We start from the raw sequence: 27,007 nt of genomic DNA, 5'->3' as shown, positions 1-27,007 counted from the left end.
GTATTTTAGACACTGCAGACGTTCCAGGCCTTACAAATTGTCAATTCCATATGGTATTATTCTCCTCATAATTGACGCTCCCGGGTGTAAGTTAACACATAGCGATAGCAACAACACAAGCCAGCCACTGAATCTGGAATTGAACACCAGACTTCAATCATTCCTATGCTAAAGGGAATAGCGAAGGCTGATACCACCAGCTAAGAGCAGATGCTCATTCATCACATGTAGTCATAGGACTAGCTATATGCAAAATAATCCTTGGTTTCAAGGTCAAGGAAGTTTGGCATTTATAAGTAGTCACCGAATAGTGATAATAACTCATAGTAACTTTCCTTTGTGGGTAAGCATTAAGATAAAAGACCTAACCGTATACGTAAATATATATATTCCTTTTTATTAAAGCGCATTTTTCTTAATACAAAGTATATTTATAATTCACCTTGTGACTTATTTACCCTAGCACTTGATCCAGCTTTCGAAGTATTTCTGGAACCCCCTTTTCGGTATAGCCATCAGCGCCGTCTTGAATTTTTCCGTTATTTCCTATCGGCTGTTAAAACTCGAAGTTGTTCCCCGTAGTGGTTTTTTAATTAAAACAAACAGAAAAAATCGGAGCCATATCAGCTGAATACGATGGCTTTGATGTTATTCGCTTTGTTTTTGGTGAAAAAGTTACGTGTTGATAACTCTGTGCAACGGGAGTTAACGGAATCACAAAACCTTTCCTTTTTGGCGGACTGCTTTACGAAAACGTCTAAATAAACGGTCCAGTCCAGTCCATAACTATCTGACTTTTTGTCAAAAACTTATAATGTACAATACCGTTGTAATCCATAAAAACCGTTAATATCGCTTCATTTTTTGACTGAAAACGACGTTGTTCTTTTGGTCTTGGTTTATTCGGAGCTTTCCACTCACTCACCTTAAGTCAAGATTGCGAGTCGTACTTACAAGATTTACTCAAGACGGCGTAACTTTTACAAATGTTACAAAAATAGTATAGGTCTAAGGACTGAGTCCTGTGGAACATATAGCTGAATATACCTATTATCACTGAGCTTGCCAGAGATTGTCAACAAATAATGCACCGCAGGTTTTCTTACTACCCATTCCTTTGTGAAAAAAGGAACTAAAGATGAAAACAGCATCCGCAATTGAGAGCCCAGATCGAAATCCAAGCTGCAAAGTGCTAAAGAAATTTAATGTATGATAAAATTCTGCCTTTCATTGGCTTTCAAAAGTTTTGAAAATGAATAAAAGCAGTGATAATGGTCCATAATTATTTTTATCTTTTTTATTCCTTTTTTAAAAAGTGGAATAACTGCTTCACCGCTTAAATCAGTCGGCAAATTCCTATAGTAACGCAAATATTAGAAATATCTGGCAAAATATCTACCCAAAAAATTCCAAGGTGTAAAATTAAACACTTTATATATTTAAGTGAATATACCGTATGATCAGAAAGCACCGGGAATGTTTAAATAAAACTAAACAAAGTTAAATTTCAGGCAAAGGTTTTTTATCTCCTTCAAAATATTACCCATCTCTGAAGCAACACACATGCGCCAATGTTCAACCCAGTCCTCCATGCACCCCTTGTAGGCTAAAGAAGACATGGCCTTCACCTCCTTCGTCGCATTCTCTTTGATCTCCTCTATCGACTGAAATCTCCTTCCACGAACTGGTAACTTCAACTTGGGAAGCAAAAAGAAGTCGCACGGGGCCATATCAGGCGAATACGGTATTTACTTGGTGTTTGGTCAAATAATCCAGCACAATTTGGGTTTGGTGGGATGGCGCGTTATCATCATGCAAAATCCAAGAATTGTTTGCTTATATTTCCGGCCGTTTGCGACGTACAGCATCTCTCAAACACATCAAAACGGATGAATAATATTCTTTATTGACTTTCTGGCCCGATGGAAGAAACTCATGGTGCACTAGGCCGTGGCAATCGAACAAAATAATCTTTCCGGTCAGCCCAGTACTTTTTGGTCATCGCGGAAATCTGCGAGGGATATTTCACATATGAAAACTACTTATCTACTTTGGCGAGGCCCGCTATCTACTGTAGGAAATGAGAAAGAGTCCATAGTAAATATCTGGCAAATTTGGAAGAAAATCATTGAGTGTTTTCTGGCAGCAGTGCGCCTTTTTAGTTAGCAGTAGTGTAGGAAAACTATCAGTAACTCCCAACTTTTTTAGGCGCTCGGCTTCAAATCTAATTTTTAATTTAAATTTATTATTTTAGCATTTTCTTCGCTGAAGCTTTGCATCCTGTATTCTTAAAATATGGTATTTAGATGCACAGATATATTAAGAAACATTAACTACATTAAACATATACTTTGCCTACAAAGCAGTGAAATGTTGCAAATTAAGGTGAAGCAGTACTAAAAAATGTTTACAAAAGTATAAAAAATAATATTTAAAACCCCATTTGTTTGTTTCCAGTATACGACTATTTGCATAAAAAAGTTAATTAAATTCAACATGCTTCTTTAAATAAAAGAATTCCATCAATTAATATGTAAAAGTAATAAGCAGTCGAGTTTTTAACCGACTCAAAATTTAACATTGCCTCAAAAGTGACTTTTATCGCAATTGAAATATTATATTTCTAATTTAATACCCTCAAAGGCTATTTTTTTGAGAAAGCAAGATATTTCTCAAAACACCAAAATTGTTATAAAAATCATTTTTGAGACAGTGGTGCGCTTTATGGCCCCATAAGCATAGTCAAAGTATAGTCATCTATAATACGTAATTTTAATTGCTTTATTTACTTAATGACAAATAAACAATTAAGGAGACACTCCTGAAGTGCCTTCAAAACGCTTTTAAACAATTTTAATGCAATTAATAATTTTTATTTAAAAATCCGAAATATAAAAATATATATCTGCAGTTTGTAACTCCTTTTATAATTACAATTTTTTAAATATAGAATTAATTTTGCACAAGTTCCTAACGTCCATCCTCTTAAGAATATTTCGCTGCTTCCTCTTCATATTTTTTCACATACCCGGTTGTGATATGACAATGGTAATCACGCCAGCAGCAACAGTTTAAAAATCAGTTTAAAGAAAAAGTTGAAAAAACTGTTGCTACACTCTCCCTTTATACGCTAATAATGTTAAACACTATTACGAAAAAAAAAAAAACAAAAAAAAAAGTTATATAAAAACATAAAAACATGCATATACATAGGTATATGTATTTACGCGCACAAATGGAATTCGCTGAAAATAAAACTGACATACATACATAGATTAGGCAGCGAGAATGCAATAAGTCCCGCGAAAAATAAAAATACATGGTGAAATATTTTCTGGTGAAGGGTTCATCAAGCGAAAATATTTTGTATGTCAAACGCTGCTTTGCCCTAGCACTTCTTCAGTGGTAATAAAAAATTTGCTTTAGGCTGACATAGTAAGTGCTACTAACTGTTATATTTTTATTTTATTTTGTTTTTTTTTTTATCTTAGTGTTCTCTTGTACTATATTAAAAAAATATGTAATTACGTTTTATACACAAAAGCTGCAGATCAACGAGATCTTAATTTAAGTTTGTAAACTCATGTATGAGTATTTCCTGAAACTCATATGGCACTCAAGGACCAACAGCTAACAAACTCAAAATTATCGAAATTTAAAAAAAAAATACTACCTTGCAATAAATAATTTGATTAATAACTTGGCATTGAATGAATTGGAAACACTCCTTCCTTACATCCAACATTTTGCAGGCACCTCAGACCAAAATAGGATCAGCACATTAACCATGGTCATCATATTAACCGTTATCGTGAAATGCGTCTTCATTAGTTTCGCAACTCTGGCGGTTTGCTACAGGTAGAGTACCAAGCAAAATCCAACAAAAAAATCAAAGCCAAAACAAAATCAAAAACAAAAAAAAAACAAGAACAACAACAAAACTAACTTTTAATGGTGTAAGCACCATTAAAAAACGAAAGCCGAAATTCGGTCATGAACTATTCGAATGCATCTCGTTATCGATGAGAAATAAAAATTGTTATTAATACGTTTTTTATCTAAACATTTTAATTTGTTTCAAGTTTTTAACACTTTATACACAAAATATATAAGTATATATATTTTTTAATTTAATTAATAATTTCTAATTGAAACTAAATTAGTTTTTTTACAATATTTTTTTAAATTTAATTTTTTAAATATTTTTCAATTTAATTTGTTTGTTCAGAGGTAATGAATTTTCTCATATTTTTCTAAAAAGTTTTAATACGTAAATATGAGGATAAAGCATAGGAAATAATAAAAATTTCCAAATTTCTAGTAGTTAATTCAAATAAATTATTATTATTATTTTTTTATTACTATTAACATAATGATATGAATATCATTACCAAAAGATTTTTTGAGCATTGGCTACCGTGCCATCAGCTCGCAAACGGTCGACAACATCCAGTGTTCTCAAGGGGTCGCCCATCTAAGTACTAACCGCTCGCGATGTTGCTTAATTTCCAATAATAGGCGAAAACCGATGTATTCAGCGTAATATAGTTGTTCACAAATTATTATTCAAAAATAATAATTGAATCTTATTATAATTTTTATTTATTTTTCCGCTCAAAAATAATGGTTTTCGCTATAATTTTCATTTTAACATTTAGTTTTGTTTCCCCCATTGATGTAACGATATAATTAAATAATGAGATAAAGATACTCACATAAAGATATGGTAAAAAACAATAAAACAATTTTCTTAGCTCAAGGTAAATAAAAAACTATAAATTATTGTTTGAGTATTTGCTACAAATTTCAAATTGCACATTTAAAAAGATTGTTCATTTTAATTTCAGCCAAAAAGTAATCAAAATTTTTTCAATTTTTTCTTTTGTTGAGGAATAATGATGATTTAGCTATTAATATTAGTATTTGAATGTTTTTCTTTAATCAAATTTAAATATGGTTTTTATATATTCTTCTCGCTACTATTTTTTTCATGTTTTTTTTTTTAAGAATAATTACTACATTTTTTTATTTTTAAAAATATTCAACTTTTCTGCAGGATTGTGATATTGATTATATTTTTATTTTATTATTGGTTTTTTTCTTATTTACTCAAAGAAATCTTTTTTTTTTGCTATATATTTTTGCTACAGATTAATAACTTCTACTAAATTCAGTTCGAAAATTGAACGGATTTTGCCAGTCGATAAAATGGTGTTTGCACTGTTACATACATACATAACTACCTCAAATTTATTTACAACACAACACACTCACATGTGCAACACACGTACAATAACCCTCGAATTAAAAAGAAAAATATGACGAAAACACAAACTACATTTCGATGTTTCAAATCACATGTAGAAATATCAAAATAACGGATTTAGCTACAAATTTGTTGCACTCTAAATATTAGTTCATAAATACATATATGTATTTATATAGAATAAGCCCAAAAGTAAACTAAATTCTGCATAAAACAAAGCAAAGTAAGAATTTCTTTCAAGCTTTTCAAAGATTTAGCAGTTTTCAATTTAAAAAGTAAATTTTTTTTATATAGAATAAAATTCCATTTTTTTGTATTCCATAGGTTGTTTCTTAATTTTTACTTTTCTCTACGCTAGTTATTTCTATCATTATTTATTTATTTCTTTTTTCTTTTTTTTGTGAGTGCAATTTCATTTAGCCAAATCCGTTATTTCTCAATTTATCATAGATGTGCATTAAGGTTTCTTTACAAAATTTTTTTGATTTTCAAATTTGTTACAATTTTTACTAACCCAGGTTCAGTTGTCGAAATTATTAACAATTTGTTTAAAATGTATCTGATTACATTTTTATTTTACACAATTATTTGATCATAAAATTATCAAATTCTGGGACTTAGTGGCAAAATTTATCCGAATATTTATAGAAGTGATGATCAAAATTAAAAAAGAAAAAAGAGTAAAACATACATACGCACTGAAAACTCGAACGAAACAACGAAGGAGACAAGCATTAACAGCTAAAAATAACAGACAAAGCTAAACAAAACAAACAACAACAAATAAACTAATTCAGATGAAATTCAATTCAAAATCAGATCAAATCAAATTTTTGCTTGGTTTTCTGTCCTAACTTCACCTCTAAATGTGTGCTCTGCTAAATATATTGCTAACACCAAGAATACAACAGCAAAAATATGTATGTTTACCCAAGTATACTCGTATGTACATATATGTATATAAATATAAATATAACTGTTCATTCTATATTACGCCTATGTATGTGCATTTTCGAACATAACTGCATATGTGTATTACTTATCTATCACAAATGATATTTCATAAAATTCAGCTTTCACTGAAACTGTCTGTGTATTTGTGTTACTCTGTATGTGTATCAGTTTTGCATAGATGTGTGTTTCTTTATTGTTATCTTTACTTTGGCATATTTATTTTTAAATTTTATTCATACATTCAAGAACGTATTGTATGTGTATTAGTTTTATTTACGTGTGTGTGTGCTTATTTCTTATAAATATGTATCTTTTTATTATTTAAAGTAAATCCTCTTTAAATCATAGGACCATTGCTTTGAACTTGGTCTGGTTTAGCCCAAATATATGCACACATATACATATAAATTTGCCTACATCGAAAGCAATGTGACTTGAAGCCTCACAGAGCCTCTCGAATTTATGTGTGAGGGTAAATAACTTTTCAAACTTGCGCACAGGGAATTCAAATACATTTAAGTACAATTATTTAATTGCATAAATATATGTATGTATGTGTCTATTTTTTCGCAAAATATTTGGTGATAATGTTGACTTAACGATAATTTTTGTTTAAGTGCTTTCTAGGATAATTCTACCTCCATATGAGGTGTATCAGGAAAAACCCAAGACTCAAAATGATTCAATGGCTTATAGTTGCTGGAGTAGAAGTATACTCCGTCACACAAAGTTGTATATCAAATGGATAAATATCTCAGACTGGTGCTATAAGATTAGTTTTAGATATTAAAGTACCAAGGCATTCAAATATTTATGTGTCTAATTCAAATGTGACGACTTAGTTTGTTAACAAAGAACCAGACATAGTTTCTATTTATGCTTCGATATGAACAGCTTTGCTTAGAGTGGCTGCTCTTAAACAGAGTTGATTTGTCGCCCACTTAGGACCAATTAGTTGTACCAGAAAGGTTTACTTGATCTTGCTTCTACATTTTCTTAACCCACCGCAAACTTTTTCTCGAATTGATTCAACCTATTTTCAAATCCTCAAATCCTATAGAAAGTGAAAGACCTCCACCTCTTTCTCATATCTACGATGTTATACGATGTTCCGAATCATACGGCCATAAATCGAATAGTCCATTTAGTTGAACATTTTCAAAAATTTAACAACTGTAAATTATATGGTACTCACCAGTAAACGAAAAGCCTATTTTATAAAATTAAAATCGATCGCTCCTATGGCTTTTGGCGTTATTTTAACTTTACTTACCCGTGTGCTACGTCAACTATGACTTTTACACGAATCAAACACAGATGCAAACGGTCAGCATATCTCTTAGACATATTTGAATAGCTGGAGAATCATGTTAACCAACTGAAAAGAATAAGCTCCCAAAATTAGTAGTTTATTTTTGTATTTATGGGCACGAAATGGGGACCAAATATCACTGTGCGCCCCCAAATATGCTTTAGTTGAGAAAACCCCACCGAGAAAACTCACCATTTCGTGAAATTTCACTTTCATTTCGGATACCCTGGTTGATTTCAAAGTCTTCCCAATCAATATCCAAGCATTTATTCCCCGACAAATAAGAATACATATGTTGATATTCACTATGGATAAGGAATTTTTTACTTAATAACGATGATTTTTTACTTATGGGGTAATAAGAATCTGAACCCTTAGAGCCAATAATCTGAATCCTAAAACCCAATAATTTGAACGCCTAAGCTTAAAGCTGGTGTAGAACTTTTGATACATTATGAATATTATTATATAAATTTCAACATCAAAAAAAAGTTAAATTTTGTTATTTTAACCACCATCGGATTGGGTATACACGAGTATAAACGAAAACAAGTTTTGTTAACATTTACCTAAATGCATTAGCATTCAATTACAATGGAGCAAAAGCTGTGAATTATTTTCTTATTACTTATTTATGAAATTCGATTTCCAAAAGGTTGCTAAGCGAATCTGCCCGTTCTATTCTTTCATCTCTTACATGCTCGTCCCCAAAGCCTACAACAATATCTACTTGCAAACACTCACTCATTCCCGTTTGCAAAATTTTCACAGTTAAACCTTTTCAAATTTCATTTTCAACAACTTTTCATAGTCCATTTTGAATTGAAAGGCAGTTTCGAATTTTCATTTATTTTTGAATTATTGATCACTCGGTATGCATTCGAATTTCGTTGATTTGCTTTGAGCAATTTTGTCAGTATTAATTTCAATTTATATTTGCATTTCCATGTCATTGACGTGAGCGCGCATCATTTTTGATTTCATGTCAACGATTCATCTGATAATTTTCTATAGCCGCATACCCATCATATCCTGGACACATAAATTTTAATTCAATTTTTTATTTATGGAAATATTTTCGCCGCACAACTGTGATAGTGCAATTTTTCACTAATTTGATTGTAACCGATGCTTTTAGTAACACAATTTTACTAATACTTACAGTTGTAACACCAATGCGTGGATGTCAAAAATATAGCTGCTCGGGAAATAAATTAGATTTAGTTTTAATGGTATTAACGAGAAAATAAAAATGCTAAAAGCGTAAACAAAAAATAAAATAAAAAATATATGTAAAAGGAATATAAGTTGAAAGTGAATAAAATAAGACTTATCGTGAACTAGAAAAACTAAAAAAGGAATAGTTTACATTAAATTTATAGCATGATACGCTTATAAATTTTAAAATAAAAAATTTTGTTCTCATAAATCAATTTGTAACTTAAATAAGCGTCGAATTCTTAAGCTTATCTCAAGCGCTCGATTCAATTTTCTAAAAGCTACCAACTGACTTAGGTATTAAAAAGATCTTAGAGTCAACTTAAAGAAAAAAAAGAAATACTTCGCTTTGTATGTTTTGCTCAGTGATGCTTATCGATTCGAATAGTTTTTATAGTTAGTAATTTTGTCATGAACTAATCCATCGAAACTGAAAACAAGTAGTGGGTCTGAAGAAACTGTTTCTAAAAGTATTTCAAAACTGACGCCTAGATATCAGTTGTTAATATTTCCTAATCTGTAACTTTTATTCAATAATCTCTGACATTTATCAAGCAGACATGTGTACCATTTTATGCGATAGAACAACGCGTTAAAATTACTGAAATTTTTTATAAAAATGGTCGATCTTTAAGAACGACGTGTCGCAAAATTCGTGATATTTTTGGTGGAAATAAACGTACGAATGATTCGACAATTCAAAGATTGGTTTGGTGAAAAAATATCCAGATACTACATAGTATCTCGAGGATAGAATAAGTACTGGCAGACCAAGAAATGGACGTTCCGTTGAGAACTTTGTTGCTGTAGAGCAAAGCATTGCTGAACAATCTTCAACATCAATATATCGACGTTCTCAACAATTAGGCACTCATGAATCAAATGTTTGGTGGATTTTACCTGTAGACATGCTCATGGTGAACATTTAAATGAAACCTGAAATAATCTTTTTTGAAAGAACTTTTATAAGTACCTGACAAGTACTACTATTGGCTGGATTATGACCACTACTGTGCTCAGTTATGGGCTTGAGCGCTCCTAAAGCATATATAAAGCATGTGTAAACCACAATTGAAGCTAATTGGAATCAATTTGGAAACAACATGTAACCTGTGTGATGAAATTGTATATGGCTTGTTAACTTTTTTATTTTTTTATTTAGATATATGCATAATTGAGGGGGGGCCTGGTTTATAAGGTGAAAAAAATCAATTTTGGTTTTTCGTTTTTAAGCGATTCCTAATGTATTTCAGAATATTCACACAAAGTTACAGAGCCTAATTCTCAATATTTCCGTAGATACAAAGCCAAAGGTAGGCGAGCGTTAGGTAGTTACGCTGTGACCGGACAGCTATAGTACAAACTTTATCTTCTTTTCTCGACTTTTCATTTTTATGATTTCTTTGAATTGGCGTACATGAATGAAAAAAAAAACTAATGAACCTTTTGAAATGAATCATAGCTTGTTCCATTCAGTATTGAATTCTCTTCTATTTGAACTAACAAAATAGATTAAAAAAAATTTTTCAAGATTTTTATACCAAGTTGAAGTGAATTTTTTTTATAGAAAGGCATTTTTTTCTTTAAAACCTCCAAAAAGTTGAAATTTTGGAATTTCTCTCAGTTTTCTTAGTTCACCTAGAATAAAAAATCATGATAATTAGAAATCCATTTGAATTTTTTGCTTTAGATAATAATTACGAGCTGTATCTTGTACGCTAGTTGGAAACTCCAGCGTTGCAGCGCTCTACTAATTTCTATGTTAAACATTTTTTTCAACTTATTTTAACTAGTACAAAAATTTTTTATACTTTTTAAATGTTCATTAAAAGATAGAAAAAATTTTGCAGTGCTAAATTAATTATTTCCTTAAAAAAAAAATCGCAAAGAGATGCAATTTTTAGACCTCATAAACCAGGCTCCCCCCTTAATTCCAGCTACCATGAATTTTTTTTAGTTTTTTTTTTTTTGTTGAGTTCAATGATGGGTACTTCACATTTTTGGTTATCGGACCCATATTTCGCATTTTGCTCTACCAAGCTTTCAGATACGACAGCACGGCCTTCAAATTGAATCTTTTGGAGTTATCTTAATAGTAGCTCCTTAAATTACTTATTTATATGCTTTCTTTCTCACTCTATGCATATATGTAAAGCATTTAGACTGATTGGTGTATCAGAATTATTTTGTTGACAATACTGTGAAACAAAATAAGCGCTTTAAGCTTCCTTATTTGCTCTGTAAGCTCTGCTATTATTTATATATCTGAAATTAATAAGGTTAAATGGGAAGCTAAAAATAACTGTATGTTTTAACACTTTGTATTTGTTTTTCAGTCATGTTTGTGCTATTTTTGCTTTGTGGCATATTGTAATGATTTGCAAGCAAAATTTATATAAATATATCTCTCTGTAACTTATTGATATTTGCAAATGTATGTACCTAATATTATCGCATAAGTCTTCTATTGAAATACTCGCACATACATACATAGCATACAACATTGCAACACTTTGCTGTGCTTCACACTTTCTATCATCTTATCTCCACATCTTATCAACTATGTGTGATGTGACCAAATGTGTATTAATGTATTGATCCTATGTCGTAATTGTCTTTACTACATAAGTATGTATATTTGTGTATAATTCGTATGGCGCTTAAAGTGCCATAAAAACTAAAAATAAAAAGTTTTAACTTCGATATAAACGTTTAACTACCTATCGACGAAGAAAAAACATAAAACATGCACATGCCTCTACACAAACAAATACATTTTTCAATTTTTATTTTTATTTTTCAAATTTTCCTTTTCCTATTTTACACTTAACAGCTAATGTCTAGTTCACACCAAATACGCAAACAGATTGAAGAAAAATATTTTTTGCAAAAAAATGCATTCTTCTTAAGTTATTTTTTCTACAAATATGTATACCTGTCTGCATTTTTATGAAAGCGTTGCTGCTATAATACATGCATAAGTACGAAATAAATTCTGATATGGATTTACATTATTTAAAGTATAAAATATTCAAAATAAAGTAATCTCAAAAGTCATCTACATACATACATAACTACCCATATAGTATGTTACATCGAACTATGTATGTAGTACATAGTATGAGTGTGTATGCAAAAACGTATATATCTGTTCTGTTATGTATGCCGCACACGTTAGCGCACCACATCCGTCGCAATTGTCATTCCGCTGCATCCGTCAAGTTTTTGGATCCAAGCCAGCCAAATTGTAAGAATCAACCAGGAGAAATAAAAAGGCATGAAAGGCACTTCGTGCACGTGCCGGGCATATTAACCACCACACATACAAGTACGAGTACATGTGAAAAGTTCGGAGTCTCTGCAAAACAGCGAAATCAACATAACGGCCCTCAAAATCTTTTCTACTCACACGTACATTCATACATATAGAAGTAGTAGGGAGTATTTGATGTGGACTATTTTCCACCTTCTAAGTATTATGCATCTCCTAACGCTCTACACGCTTCCCCTCCATGCTGTATACTACTTACTACCACCTCTCCTCCACCCCACTCATTATTGCCTAGGAAAATCACATCACATCATTTCGTGTCCTCTGGGATTACCATTGTCATAGTAGTTGACTTTGCTGCTGGTGGTGTTGTTGTTGTCGCTAATATTGTGCATTGAGAAAAGCAGCATTCAGCAACCAGCAACCAGCAATGCAGCCATAACCATTCGCGCTTACCAATACCAATCTAAAGTGGTCGTATATTTAGCATACATAGATAGATGATACACACATATCTACATATATACAAGTATATGTAGCAAAATAAAAAGAGTACGCGCTCATTTCTCCCCACCACCTACAGATTTATGTACTCGTATTTCCTTTAAAAGAGTTTAAATTAAGAATTATGCCTTTGTGCTACATACATACATATATATCTACATATTAGTAAAAAAACAAACACAAAAAAGAGTTATTATAAATTATTCGAATGAAATGAAATTCTAAACTTTATTTTTATATAAATTGCGCGTCAACGTCGCATCGCCAACAATAACAAAACTACAAAACATCGTCACTACGCTTGCGGATCACACACCAAAACAACAATAAACGGCGCTGTGAATACTTTGCTGACCAAAACTGTACTGATGTTTAACTGGTTGTGTTATTTTTGTGACAAAAATGCAACAAAATTATAATTATACACTAAACTTCACATTGATACACAAAACCAAAAACAAATAATAACCTTAAACAAACAACAACAAACTACACTGCTTGGTAACCTTAACTTCACCCTCTTCCTGCATCCTGCCACTGCCTATACATATTATTAAATACTTACTAAAAACACTAAAAATTACTTACTAAAAAAAATTCCAAAAAAAAAATACATTTACGTAAAACAAAATAACAACAAACATCGTTCACACTCGTATAGAGAACTACCACGGCTCAAATACAGTATTCCTGGTCGGTGTACTAATGTCAGTTGTTGGGTTCGTTTTTGTTACTTTCACCTTGATGGCACTGTGCTACAGGTCAGTTGTAGTACATAGAAACTTCTCCCTGTGTCTGAGGTTAGTTGAAAAGAAGTAATGAAAAACTTAAATCAAAAAAAAAAAAAATCAAACAAAATACCAAACGCAAAACAGTTATTCTAAAAATCCAAAATTCTGAAAATCTAATTTTATTTGAATAATCAACTGCTAGAGAGCGTTTCGTAAATGTTGAAATGCTTCAAATCAGTAAAACAAAAATATTTTTCTTTATTCTATACAAATTACACTCTTTAAAAATAAGGAAAAAATTGTTTACGAAACAATAATTAATAAATTATTTTTTTATTTATTTTTATCAGTATATAAAAAACGATATGTATGTGTATATATTAAGTATATACATAATTTTAAGTTTATTTTTTTTATTTTATTTTAGTTTTTAATATAAATAATTTTAATTTTTGGTATTTGGTTGTGTATGCTTTGAACAATTTTAATATGAGTGTAATTTTATTTTTTACTTCTATATAATTCAATTTTTTAATTACAATTTTTTTAAGTTTAAATCACACAAACACTAACACTAAACACATACTAACAACAATAACAATACAAAAATAGCTTTTAAGCAAGAGCAATGCAAGCACTGCCAACAACAACAGAAACAGACAACCTTTCAACAAATATACGAAGCGCAATCAAACGGACACGAAGGCCAATTGCTGAGAAATGTGTTTCTGACTTATTATTATTTTAGTTTCTTTTTTTCTTTTCAACGTTAAGCTCACAAAGTTTATTCGGGCTAAACATTCCGTTACAAATCTTATGAGCTAATGAAACGCTTCTTGAAATTCTTACAAAAGTCATTTACTAACAATATTTATTTACACATTGTAGAAAATACATCAGTTAAGATATTCTGCCATTGCGGCAAGAAAAGCTTTTTTATTTCATAACGTCGAAATAACTAATACCTTGATCAACAAAAGCGTGTCCCGTAGATACTAAAGAATAGCAATCGGAAGCAGGAAAATCTACTTAGTAAGTCGCAAGAGCTTTCTGAGTCACTCAAGCCTCGAAGGCTGCATGTGGGCGTGCAACAAATGCGCCAATTATTTTGGAGCATTGATAGAGACAAAATGCGTTATACCTTACGAACATAACGGTTCTATAAAGCAGTTAAAAGATATGTACACATAGCAGATTAAAAGTTGGGTACGATGAGATAAATCGATTAGTGATGCATTACTAGTCAATTTTGGTACAAAGAATGACTGTTTAGAATTTTTAGAAAAGAAACTTGGCACTAGCTACTTAAAAAATATCGACAACCACTTTTTCAAGCCGTATGTCTATTATAAAGGGTGGTTAAGTTTCAAGGGCCGGTGTTGATTTTAAATAAAATACAATTTTTTTAAGAAATTATTATCATTTCTCTTTATTATGGTAATACTGATATGGCTCAATTATGAATGAAACAAAATATTGGCCAAATGACCGCTACGGCCTCGGCGGCACACCTCCATCCGATGATCCAAATTTTCGATGACGCTGAGGCATAATTGAGGTTCTATGCCGTTAATGTGCCGAATTATATCATCCTTTAGCTCTTGAACTGTTGACGTTATTGACGTACACCTTTTCTTTCAAATAACCACAAAGAAAGAAGTCCAACTGTGTCAAATCACATGATCTTGGCGGTCAATTGGCATCGCCGCGACGTGAGATTATTCGGCCATCAAATTTTTCGTGCCAAAGAGCCATTGTTTCGTTAGCTGTGCGACAAGTGGCACCATCCTGTTGAAACCACATATCGTCCACATCCATATCTTCCAATTCGGGCCATAAAAAGTTCGTTATCACCTCACGATAGCGAACACTATTCACAATAACTGCCTGGCTGGCCTCATTCTGGAAAAAATACGGCCCAATGATGCCGCCGACCCATAAACCACACCAAACAGTCATTCTTTGTGGGTGCATTGGTTTTTCGGCAATCACTCTTGGATTATCATTCGCCCAAATGTGGCAATTCTGCTAATTGACGAATCCACTGAGGTGAAATTGTGTCTCATCACTGAAGATGAAGTGCGGGATATGCTTTTTGATTTGAACGCCCGTTTTCATAATAAGCCTGAATAACTTTAACGCGTTGCTCAATTGTGTGTCTTTCCATAGTTCAAATTTAATTAGTCCGAAGCAGAAAAAAAAAGCTTGACCTTTAGGTGTGGTTCACATTCCATATCGGCCCTTGAAATTTAACCACCCTTTATAATATTCAACCGAAATAGATATGATACTAAAATTCAATGAATTTTGAAATGTCTTAAAGCAACTTGATACAAATTATAATTTTTGTATAAGGTAGGCTCCTATTTCAAAGTTGCTATGTTTTATATAAATGATAGAGTTCTAAAGAAAATAGGTTGCTAGTTAGGTTGGCTGCTCTAGTTGGCTACCCAGTTCTGAACTCACATAGACTAGAGCTGATTCTTAGGCTAGTAATAAATTTTATGCAAGCGCCTTCCTTAAGTCCTACATCTAATATACTGTTTCGCAAATTTTAGTAAATTTCCGTTTCTCTGGTCCACAATATCTTTCAACCAAAAGACCAAGTCGTGTTCTACAAAATGCTAGGCACCGACATATAAGGTATTTTACGGTGTCTTTAGCATTGCATTCCCGTTAATGGTCAGCACGATTCGAGCATCTAAAATTTAAATATTGTTTCACGAATTGCAAAGTGCCTATCTATCGACCTTCTGACTCGTTACTACCTCTTATAGGTTTAGAAAACTGCTTGTTAACTTATAATCTATTTTCTGATAGCCTGTTTTGGTTTCTGTATATTATCTGTGTCGAACAATTCTTGTTGCCGGATTTTTGCTTCATATCTGCAGCAGTTTTAAATGCTGAAAACAACGCGAACATTTCGGCTTCAAGCTCCAAATTCAAATTAGTTATCATAATTTAGGCATAGATAGGCATTGCCAAAGACCACACTTCCAAAAAAAAGTGTATTAAATTGATCGTTTAAAAACGTTTACGATGCCGGAGCCAATTAGCTAAATAAATTGCTTAATGAAAATCTTGCATTTGTAAACAAAACTTTTAGTTTAGTTTATACAGATAACACGAAGAAAAGATAAATGTGCAGATATAGTTTCCCACGTAGACGCCACAGCAGTGCTACTAAACCATTTCTTCCCTTTTGAATTCCTGCTATTCAGTCCAGTTTTTACAGATTCTCTTTTTACGTTAGTCTTACAGCGCTAACGAAAAACAGTCGACTGGAAGTAAGCAAACTGTATAACTAGGCAGTTGTGTCTCCATTAATTGCAACCACCCAACTTGTCATATAAATTTTGTCACATAAATATTTTGGAACCAAATTTTTCCCCTTTTCCAATTTATTCCTTGTATGAAGGAACAGTTTTTAGCAATACAAATGTAACTATTTCATCCAAGAATTTTATCTTTCCATGGTGATATGTGAGCATACCGACTAATGCCAAGCACATGCCTCGTAGCATTACGATTTACGTAATTTCTGGCTGCAATTCAGTAAGGTTTGCTGTAGACTGACCGAGTTTCTGATTTTTTCAGTTTTGACGTTATTCAAAAACCTTTAGACTACAATTTTTAGCAAACAAATTTGATGCGCCTAAGTAAGCTTAGATGAATTTGAATTGTTTTAAGATAGGAAATGTTTAAGGTACGAAAATACAGTGAAATTAGATAGATAGATGATATATAAGAAGAACGAAGACATTTTGTGGCCTGGAAGTCCCTTTATATCTCAGTATATTTCAATTACACTGGATGACCAAGAAGCCTTCACCCTATTTAATGAATGCAAAAGATTTTAATCTTTGACTGGCTTCGATAACTAATTATCAAAGCCGGCGTGAGTAGATAGACCTAACTAGTCCGAATGTAGTCAAATGTGACCGCTTTATCGAGCGAATCTATACTTTTTAAATTAGGCGAAAACTAATTTCACTTGTTTTTACCATCAGTCGGTGAACAACTATTTCATATGAGTTAAAGAAATACGCAATTATGTTTTGAAGCTTGCAAATCTTAGAGATTCCCTATAAGGGTATAATAGGGAGTAGAGCAATTAAGCGACTAAAGTACTTATATGAGAATCACTTAAGTGAGATGCTCAAAAATGATAAAAGCATATAAACTACCCCCACTTAAGTAAGATTGGCTTAAATGAAATGAACTTAAACGCTATAACTCTAACCTTTTCACCATCACTTGATGAGCGACTATTTAATAGGAATTTAAGAATTAATCGATTTTGTAACGCAAACCTTTGAACCTTTACTAGAAACACATTTCTTCAACGCAAAATTTAAGAACTAACATCAACCAATATAACTACTGTACTTCGTGTCCAATCATCTTTACATACATACATACAACTGAGATCATATTCATACATGCATACATAGATACTTATTAGCAAAATTCATTTACACCCATTCGACCAGCTTTTCAATCTACCGCCCACTATTTTTCAGTTGTAGTTTCAATTCCAAAATGCAGTTGATAAGCTTTTCTCTTTCTAAAAGAAAACAAAAACAAAACAAAACTAATACTTTCTTCTCTAAATGTAAATAGTGTTGTGAAGAAAATAATTTTTGCTTGATTTTTGTATATTTGTACATTTTTATAAGCTTTCTTTTAATTTTCTAAATAATTCAGTCAAGTTCCTCAGTGTATGTAAATACATAAATGTGCTGTGTTGAGAAAAAATGTACGTAATTTCTTTTCAATTTTTAATTTGCGTAAAAATTTGAATTTTCACAATTACTTACTTATCGAAAAATAATAATAATAACGAAAAGATTTATGCAGAAAAGTGTAACGCTAAAATATTTTAAAAATTAAAAACAAGGTATTAACAATGTCACAACTCAGGCTATAATAGGAGATATTAGAAATAATCTTTAAGAAGAAAAATAATTGATTAAAGTGAAGATTTTTATTTTATTTTATATTCTCAACTTTTTTAAATATTTCCTTTTTTACTGCGCGTTATTTTCTTTGTACAAACTTTACCTGGACTAGTAAAAGATAGAAAATTGTAGCACCTAAAACCTCCCGTAGTCGTGAAAAAAATTTCAAATGCGAATATTGAAATTTTTTATAAGTTTTTGAATCCCGAAATTCGTTACCCGAAATCGCTACCAGCCTTCAAAATTCAATGCAACATTTTCGTTAACTCAGCGTACTGACATTACAACAACAACAAAAAGGGTTTCATTGCGAAGGAATTGCGCGCCTTATACGAGTAAAAATACATAAATACATACATTAACATCTAAATATATGTATTTAAGAAAAATTGTAAACATAAGACTGACTTTCTTCTGCAGTCGCAGATTTTTTAGTTTCTTTCTTTTGCAATGATTTAATTCTGTTATTTTTTTTTTTAATTTTTACTTAATGTTGTGTAAAAGTTTACTTTTTTTCGACTTTCTTTCTTCTTTACTACAAAACATTACCACGAGAAACAATGAATATAAAAACGAAATGTTCAAACAGAAAATGTGACTTAAAAAATTTTTCATTACTACTTTTTGGTGCCGCTCTTAAATGGCCAATGTTAGTAAAAATACAAACATATCTATATACAAAAAAAAAAAATATATATATATATATAAATAGTTGCAGTTGTCAGTCAGCTGTGGCAAGCACGTGTTACTACATAAATAACTATACCAAATAAGATACAAAAACAAAACCAAATATTAACAGTTAGCCATTAGGTACCGTAGTGTTAACCGCTTACATGCATACGATACCATCTATGAACAACTACAATGCGTACATATGTAGTGTTTTAGCAGAAAACGAAAGTAGGAATACCATAGAGTTAGTGGAGTAGGGTGGTAATATTGGAACGATTACGCAGGTTTGTACAATATAAAGCAAAGATGATCAATCTAGGGATTTTTGTCATTTTGTAAATCATCCGTTTTCGTTTTTAAATAACTCTTTCAAAAAATAAAAAAAATATTTTCAGCTATGGAAATTTTTATTTTGACCTTTATGCGCTCCATATCTTGGTTGTTTGCACGCGACAAACGCTAACACATTAATATTTTGAGCAGATTTAAAAACTTTTCTTCCCTTTTTTTTGAATGTTATTATTTTTTTTTTTTTGTGCTAAAAGAGCAAAGGCCGTAGAAATAAGACAAGTACCACAAATCTTACATCATACATTTTAATTGAAGTTTCTAGGGAAATTTTTGATATGTAGTATTAAAGCTTATTATATTCTAATATAATAAACTGTAAGTTTGAAGTTGCTGGAATATCCCATTACTTTTTACAATGGTTTTCGTATGACGGGATGCCGCATTTTTGCTATACAATAAAAACAAGACAAATACGGAACATCGTCAAAGGAAAAAAATTATGAAAAAATTACGATCACTTTTAGCGTTTTCACACTCGCACTTTGTTGCATTAAAATTTATTAAACTATGAAATTGCATACTAATAATTTTTCTACAAATAACAAAACCGGTAAATTAGGATGCGAGCAAGGTTTGTGGAATTTTTAAAATTTGTATATAAAATTTGAAAATTAAATTTATATGGCTTCTGTTAGACAGTGAAACATCATTTTGCACAACAACGAAAACAATAGTCAAAACTGATTGCAATGTCGATATGCTATCGTTTAGTCGCGGAATGCAAAGTGCACATAATTACCAATCAAAGACAATATTAGACTTTACAAACTTCTGTTACAATACTTATTTCTATTACTAAATTAAATATACAATTTCTATATCTAATATAAAAGAAATTTAATACAGCGCCGTAGCAAAAATATTGCATACGATATAAACGAAAATACCTGGATTGATTGCCTTTGCTACGGGGAAGCTGTTTTGGAGTAACTTTTAAAATTCGTATTGTGATGTATCGCAAAACCGAATCTGACTAATGTGTGAGCTGGCTTATTTGCAAATCTCATGAAATTCATATTTTTCTCGCGCACAAAAATAGTGGCCAGAACTCAGTCCCACATCTTCATGCTACATAATGAGTCGCATTTTGTATGAATAATATTTCAACATGGTAAAAACGTATTTCCAAAGTGAGTACTGCATTGCCTCTACTGTTCAGAAAGTGGCTTTTTGAATGCCTTTTTTCAATAACTGGCATCAGTGACAATCTTTTTTTGTTGCTTTTATGGAAAAGCTGCTAGAAGAACTGGGTTTGGCTATGGGGCTATAGTTACCCACTTTTTTTAGTCTGAAATAAACGATATAAATCCACAATCCACCTCCTTGTTGTAGCTTCATATATTCAGTAATCGTGATGTCAATTTGCTTTCTCGAAGCTGGCATCCGTGAGCCCATGGAAACGTGGAATCTACCCATAACGAATATCTCAACATTCGAAGGGAAAGCCCAAACTTCTTATAAACAGTGAATTTCGAGCAACTGAATAAAAATGGTATACGAAGCCATTATAAACTATTTCAATGAAAAATATTAGTTAATTTCCGCGCCTATGAAATCTGCTGATGAGAGAAATAAGTGGTAATGAATTGAAGTAGTCTTAGACCTTGTTAAATTTTGTTTCTTCAAACTGAATGATGCACATTTACTACCTGTTTCTCTGAGAAAAAAGCATTCGCTTTTATCACTAATCTTTCCAGTTATTCTTAAACAAAACTTAATATATTCCAGTTAGGATCTCAGCTCGACACAAAGCTTTCACTTCTCTCATGTCTAGTATTGCGTTCCCACTTGATTAAGCCTATCAGTTTGGTTTTTAGCACCTTGGTTATCGTTTGATAAATGGTGCCCTCCAAATTTCAACATTTCGTCAAAAGGAGGAAGTTTGAAAAGAAATTTTTTTTTACTAGAAAAAATTATACAAGCTAAAATCTTTTTCGCTATCTAATGATAGCAACATATCTTTTACTTGTTTTATGAAAAATTCAAGCCAAAAGATTTATTATTTCTTGGGTTATCATAACAACCCGCTGTAAATGCACAACTTTTGAAAAAACGCATTCAAAGATTCTTCTTCATTCATTCTTGATTGAATTATGAAACGGCTCTCAAGGCTCTTGAACACCCAAACTAGTTAGTTCAGTAAACCCATTTTAGGGTTATATATATATAGATATATAATTGGCACTTTTTAGGTATTTGGTGTGGGTCTTGATGTTTTTCCACACATGGAGGGACCTAGAATTTTAGGCTGCTGAGTCGGCGATAGTTTTTCATGTAAAGCTTTTAAATGGCAGAAATGCACTCGAAGGTTTGACATTGCCTGCCGAGGTGTGACCGCTATTAGAAAAACTTTTTCTTCATTTTGGTGTTTCACCGAGATTCGAACCTACGTTCTCTCTGAACTCCTGTTGCAACCCATTCGGCTACGGCGGCCGCCCTTGATTAGCATTATTGGTCCATTATAAAAAGCTAGTTTTTCTTACTACGAACATATGGAATCTTTTATTGCATTTTGAATGAACAGAGTATGCATAAAGGTTGGATTAAGTTCGGCAATTGTGGCTGCCTTCTTATTCTTATTCAGATCATATCTACATCTAAACTCAGTGGTCTGATTGTGGTAATATTTCAAAAACACCTACTGCGCTTTCCAATACTCCTACATAGAATCACAACCATTCTACAAACTTAGTAAACCTTGAAAAGTTATGTATGTTCGATGAACTGATGGTCACTAGAAAGGAGAAGATCCATGGTATCGTCAAAGCAAGCCAGACTTAGAGGCGGTTTCGATTTCTTTGTCACTACGGCAGATGCGGCAAGAGTAATTCGCATTCGAAAGCAAGTGGCCAAAGGTATTCTAAATGAAATAGGTCAAATAATCAGATCCCATCTTTTCCATTTTAAGCCAGATATATTGAGTGGATCCACAAGTGAATTGTACCTACCAACTTTAGCTAGTGGTTTGCCCGACTTGTGAGAGGTTTTGATTTCCGAATAGGGAGACTTACTTCCTCATCAATTCGTTTTGGTATATCTCAATGTGCAGTTATCCACATTATATGTACAGCCTAATGCATTTAGAGCTCGTCTGCATGTGATTGCTTTTCTCGGTGCAGTTCTACTGTAGTGGAGTCATCTAATGCTCGTCTGACTATTCGTGAATATAATTATAATTATAGTGAGCATTGCAAGCCAAACTTGCAGCAATAAAATAGGATGATCAATGTTTTCCCGAATAGCACTTAATAAGCCTATTTTATTGCTGCAAGTTTGGCTTGCAATGCTCAAGCAAATCGGTAGCGCATGTAAAGTAAGAGCTCCAAGCAAGTATTTCCCACTTCCTATTGTGCGATTTAAATCTATTCACACTAAATCGTTTTCCCGTTCGCTCTGAAGGAGATTCGTATGAAGAACTCTCAGGTGCTGAATAATTTGGATACTTGAAATGTGTGGACAAGTATTGGGAGATTTAGGGTAACCGAATCTGAGATACGCATTTAAGTCTATGGCTCACTGTTCGTACTATAAACAAGAAGCAACAATAATAAAAGTTTTGAGTTGGAAATGCTGTAAAAAGTTCCGTCTTAAGCATAAAAATATAAAATAAAATAAAAGTAAATAACAAAATTTTGAAATACGAAAACAAAACTTTTTTAATATAAAAATATATCCTTTACAGGAAGATTAAGAAATCTAAAATTGTCTAAAAATTCAAACTATGTTCAAAAATTCAACTAATCAATACTCCAGATTACTTCCCTGTAAAAGCTTTTTATTCAAGTCCTTGTTTTGTAAGAAAATTAACGATATAAACCGTTTCGTGCTCCGCCGGTAAGTACCTGACTCCGCAATTCGAATGACTTGGCTTAGTGTTCTAGTTTACGTGAATTTGTGTCAAATATTTTTTTATTATTTTATTTTATTTTTGTTGATCTTGAATTTCGCACGCGTATTGAGTTTGTGTTGGGTTCTGCAAGCGATATATTCTACTTCAATACAAGTAGTTGTTGTTCGTGTTTAGTTGGACCGGGGAGCTAAATTAAGATTAAAAATGAAATTAAATTCAAGATTTTAAACAGTCAGTCAATTTTAGTATTTACCAATTTGCTTTTTTTTGTTTTTTTTTTATTTGGTTTTTTGGTTCGGTTCGGTTCACAGCACGTTTTGTATAGAGAACTTGTATTGCTATGTGTGTGTATATATGTAAATACAATGTATAATATATTCATTAAGTGATTGAGTGTAGTATATTTGTCTCGATGTCTACAACAACAACAGCACACAAGAAAAAGTGAACTCAGAGAGAAAAAAAGTATTAAATGCAAAACAGTAACACAAAAATGCAAACACAAGACAGAAAGCACACACACACGCACTTAGACATTTGACAAGCAGTTAAACACCCACTTACAAAATTATTATTTATACGTTGCTTTGTGCAAAAGAAGGGATGCAAGAAAAGCAATTGGAGCCGCACAAGGTCACTAGCACACACACGCATTCCATACTTAAAATGCATACATATGTACTCGTATAACAAGTCGAGTGTTGTTGCTTTCTAGCTATGTCTTTACATATGTGTAGACACATGAAAGTGTGTTAGTGTCGGTGATATCTGGCGACGGCTACTCAAATGTGTTTTCTTAAATCCCTTAAGCAAAAAAACAGAAGAACTAAAAAACAATTTGAAGAAACGAGTTAAAGCAAATCAGAATCAGATTAGAGCATTGAAAGAATAAATATAGACTGTCGTTTTGAGTTATGGTGGTGCTTTCTACTGAGCCATAGAAATTAGTACCGTAATGTGCTAACGCATTACTAACAGAACATCGTACAAGATGTACAAACAAGTGTGTGGTGGCAAAAATGTTACACATGTCACATTTGTTTGTATATCGATGTATGAACATTTTCCCTGATCCCAAACAACACACAAAAAAATTTTTTTTTTTTTTTTTTGAAACTACAAACTTGAAATAATTCATACAAAATAAATCACAATAACCTTTAATCAACAAATTACAACAATAACAACACTTAATGCTATAAATGCAACTACTACTCTTTAACTACAACATCAAACATCGCCTGTAAAACGACCCACCCTGTATACAAACTCAAACTCCACCTAACCAACTAACCAACCAACCAACCGTAAAACTAATAACAACCATCTTACCCAATCCAATCTAACTTTACTTCACAACTTCAACACTACCAACAACTACAATAACAACGCTGTAACTTACAAATAATCAACAAATACAACCAACCAACTAACCAACCGACTTGATGGTCTCATCAATTACAATGTGAACAATAAAATGAAAAAAAATTGCCTTCGAATAAATGAATATATATAAATACGTGTGTGAATACGTATATTTATATATTTACTATGTGATAAATAATGACAATAACAACGATAACACAATAACAATTGTCATAACGTGCATACGCATATTTTTACACAACAATAAATGATTACTTTATATTTATATATACTTTTGCATAAAATAAAAACAAAAAATAATAATAACAATAACAACATGAAAAACCTATCTGAAATCCACAAAAAAAATAAATCGCTCATACCACTTGCCAAACTTGGAAATCAAAAACGAAATATTTCAATTCATTTTCCCCAGGTATAAACAAGCGTTTGGTTTTAGATTTTGCAGAATTTCATTAGATCAATATTTTCAGTTGTCATTGCCAGATTTATTATAAATACTTGTAAATGAATGTGTAAGAGAATTTTATAGCGAGCAATTAGTGCAAGGCATAAGCATTCAAAATTGTTCAAAATTCAGGGCTCAATTAGAGAAAAGGAATTAAATTCCATGCTGCAGTTGGATGGTCTTAAATTTTCCAAATAATTGCAGTGAGTGACAATGCAAATCATACAGCAGTGCTGTGACAGTGATTACTTTTTTCGTATTGTTTATAGAACAGTTTTTTATGCAGTTTATAGTCAGAAAACACTGAAAACAGTGAAATCAAAGTCGCACACTTCGCAAAAAGTGGGCGTCCAAAACATTTCAAATTTTGTTACCAGAGTTTTCTGACATTTCTTCCGGTATGCAGTGCTTGTAAATTCGAATTATTGAAAATTTAAAAGTTATAAGAGTTTTCGTTGCGTGACTCGCACATTTTACATTTTCTACGTACGCCCGTTCATGTTTTTTTTTCTTCGGTAAGGAAAATGCGTAGGGCTATCGCATAGAGGTAAGGCCTTCTAAATTACTAACTGGAATTATTTATTAAATTATTAATTAGAAACTACAGTACTACATATTTGAAAGGCAAAAAAAGTACAGAAAAAGTTTAGAAATTTTATGAATTTTATTTTTAAGTTTCCTAAAAAGGTTGGCGATTCTGATTATTGCTAATTTGCTCTAAATATTAATTATATTTTTATAACAGTAGGAACTTTTTTTTATATAATACATATATATATATATATATATATAATTGGCGCGTACACCCTTTTTGGGTGTTTGGCCGAGCTCCTCCTCCTATTTGTGGTGTGCGTCTTGATGTTGTTCCACAAATGGAGGTACCTACAGTTTCAAGCCGACTCCGAACGGCAGATATTTTTATGAGGAGCTTTTTCATGGCAGAAATACACTCGGAGGTTTGCCATTGCCTGCCGAGGAGCGAACGCTATTAGAAAAATGTTTTTCTTCATTTTGGTGTTTTCACCGAGATTCGAACCGACCTTCTCTTTGTGAATTCCGAATGGTAGACACGCACCAACCCATTCGGCTACGGCGGCCGCCTATATAATACATAGTGTCGCCTTAAATCCTCTCTGTTTCCAAAGACAGGCCAGGGAATATTCCATATATGTTATACTTAATAAATGATCGAGCTGCGGCATTGAATGATATAAAAGTAGAAACTAAGCAAAAATATAAAAGTTCGAAAATGTATCATTTTGATATGATATTGATATCATTTTTTTATATCTACAGTCTGTGTCAGAAAAAAGGAGCCGCGTTTATTTATGAAGTATAAAAGATATATATTTAAATTTTTTACATGAAAGTATTTACAAAACTACGACTCGCAATTACTCAATAAACCGTGTAGTTTTCATCGTTGTCGAGTATAGCTTGGCATCTTTTCCATGCTTTAAACCAGCTTTTCTGCGTAGCTCGCCGACAAACAGGACTAGATTTTGTGCACTTGACGCACGAGTTGCTTTAAATCATGGACTGGTTTTCCGGCAAGATGCATTTTCATAGATCCCCACACATTTTCAATGGGGTTGGCGTCTGGGGACTGTTAAGGTCACTCCAATACTTTGACGCCATTTTCTTGTTTAGGTGTTTCTCAATGTGTTTTGATGATGTGGGACGGACGGTGTTTGCCTTCTATATGTTCGTCTTCCTCCAATCGACGGTGGTGTTGATACACACATAAATTCACTTTTTAGCAAGAACTGATAGTGCTTGAGGTAGTCACAAAGAACGGTTCTGTTGAGAAAGTTGGACGATCAGGATCTTTTTTGTCGTCACTCGCTTCAAACCGCGCTCGGAAAAGTCATCAACATTTCTGTACACCGCTGATTCCACATTACAACAAACTTTTTTGATTTTTTAATTACTTTTGCAGCCGCGGCGTAAGATAATTTCGACCCTTTCGAATGCGTGCATAAAAATACCGCCTCAAAACGCTTCGCATAATTCTCACTCATTTTTGTTTGGTTGGTTAGCACTGGCGTCGTAGCCCTTGAATGGGACTATTACGCAGCAG

General features: G+C 32.2%; 1 protein-coding gene across 1 annotated transcript in view; it reads left to right on the top strand.

Annotated features, from left to right (window-relative positions):
- Positions 1-27,007, top strand: part of LOC129238265 (uncharacterized) — a 193,372-nt gene that overhangs the window by 142,869 nt on the left and 23,496 nt on the right. Inside the window, exon 14 of the mRNA XM_054873303.1 lies at positions 13,187-13,286. Coding sequence (XP_054729278.1) covers positions 13,187-13,286 — 100 coding nt within the window. The remainder of the gene's footprint in view (positions 1-13,186; positions 13,287-27,007) is intronic.

Source organism: Anastrepha obliqua, chromosome 2, assembly GCF_027943255.1.
Source record: "Anastrepha obliqua isolate idAnaObli1 chromosome 2, idAnaObli1_1.0, whole genome shotgun sequence".
Lineage (NCBI taxonomy): Eukaryota > Metazoa > Arthropoda > Insecta > Diptera > Tephritidae > Anastrepha > Anastrepha obliqua.
Note: the sequence above shows the minus strand (reverse complement) of the source record. Positions and strands in the feature narration are given on the sequence as shown.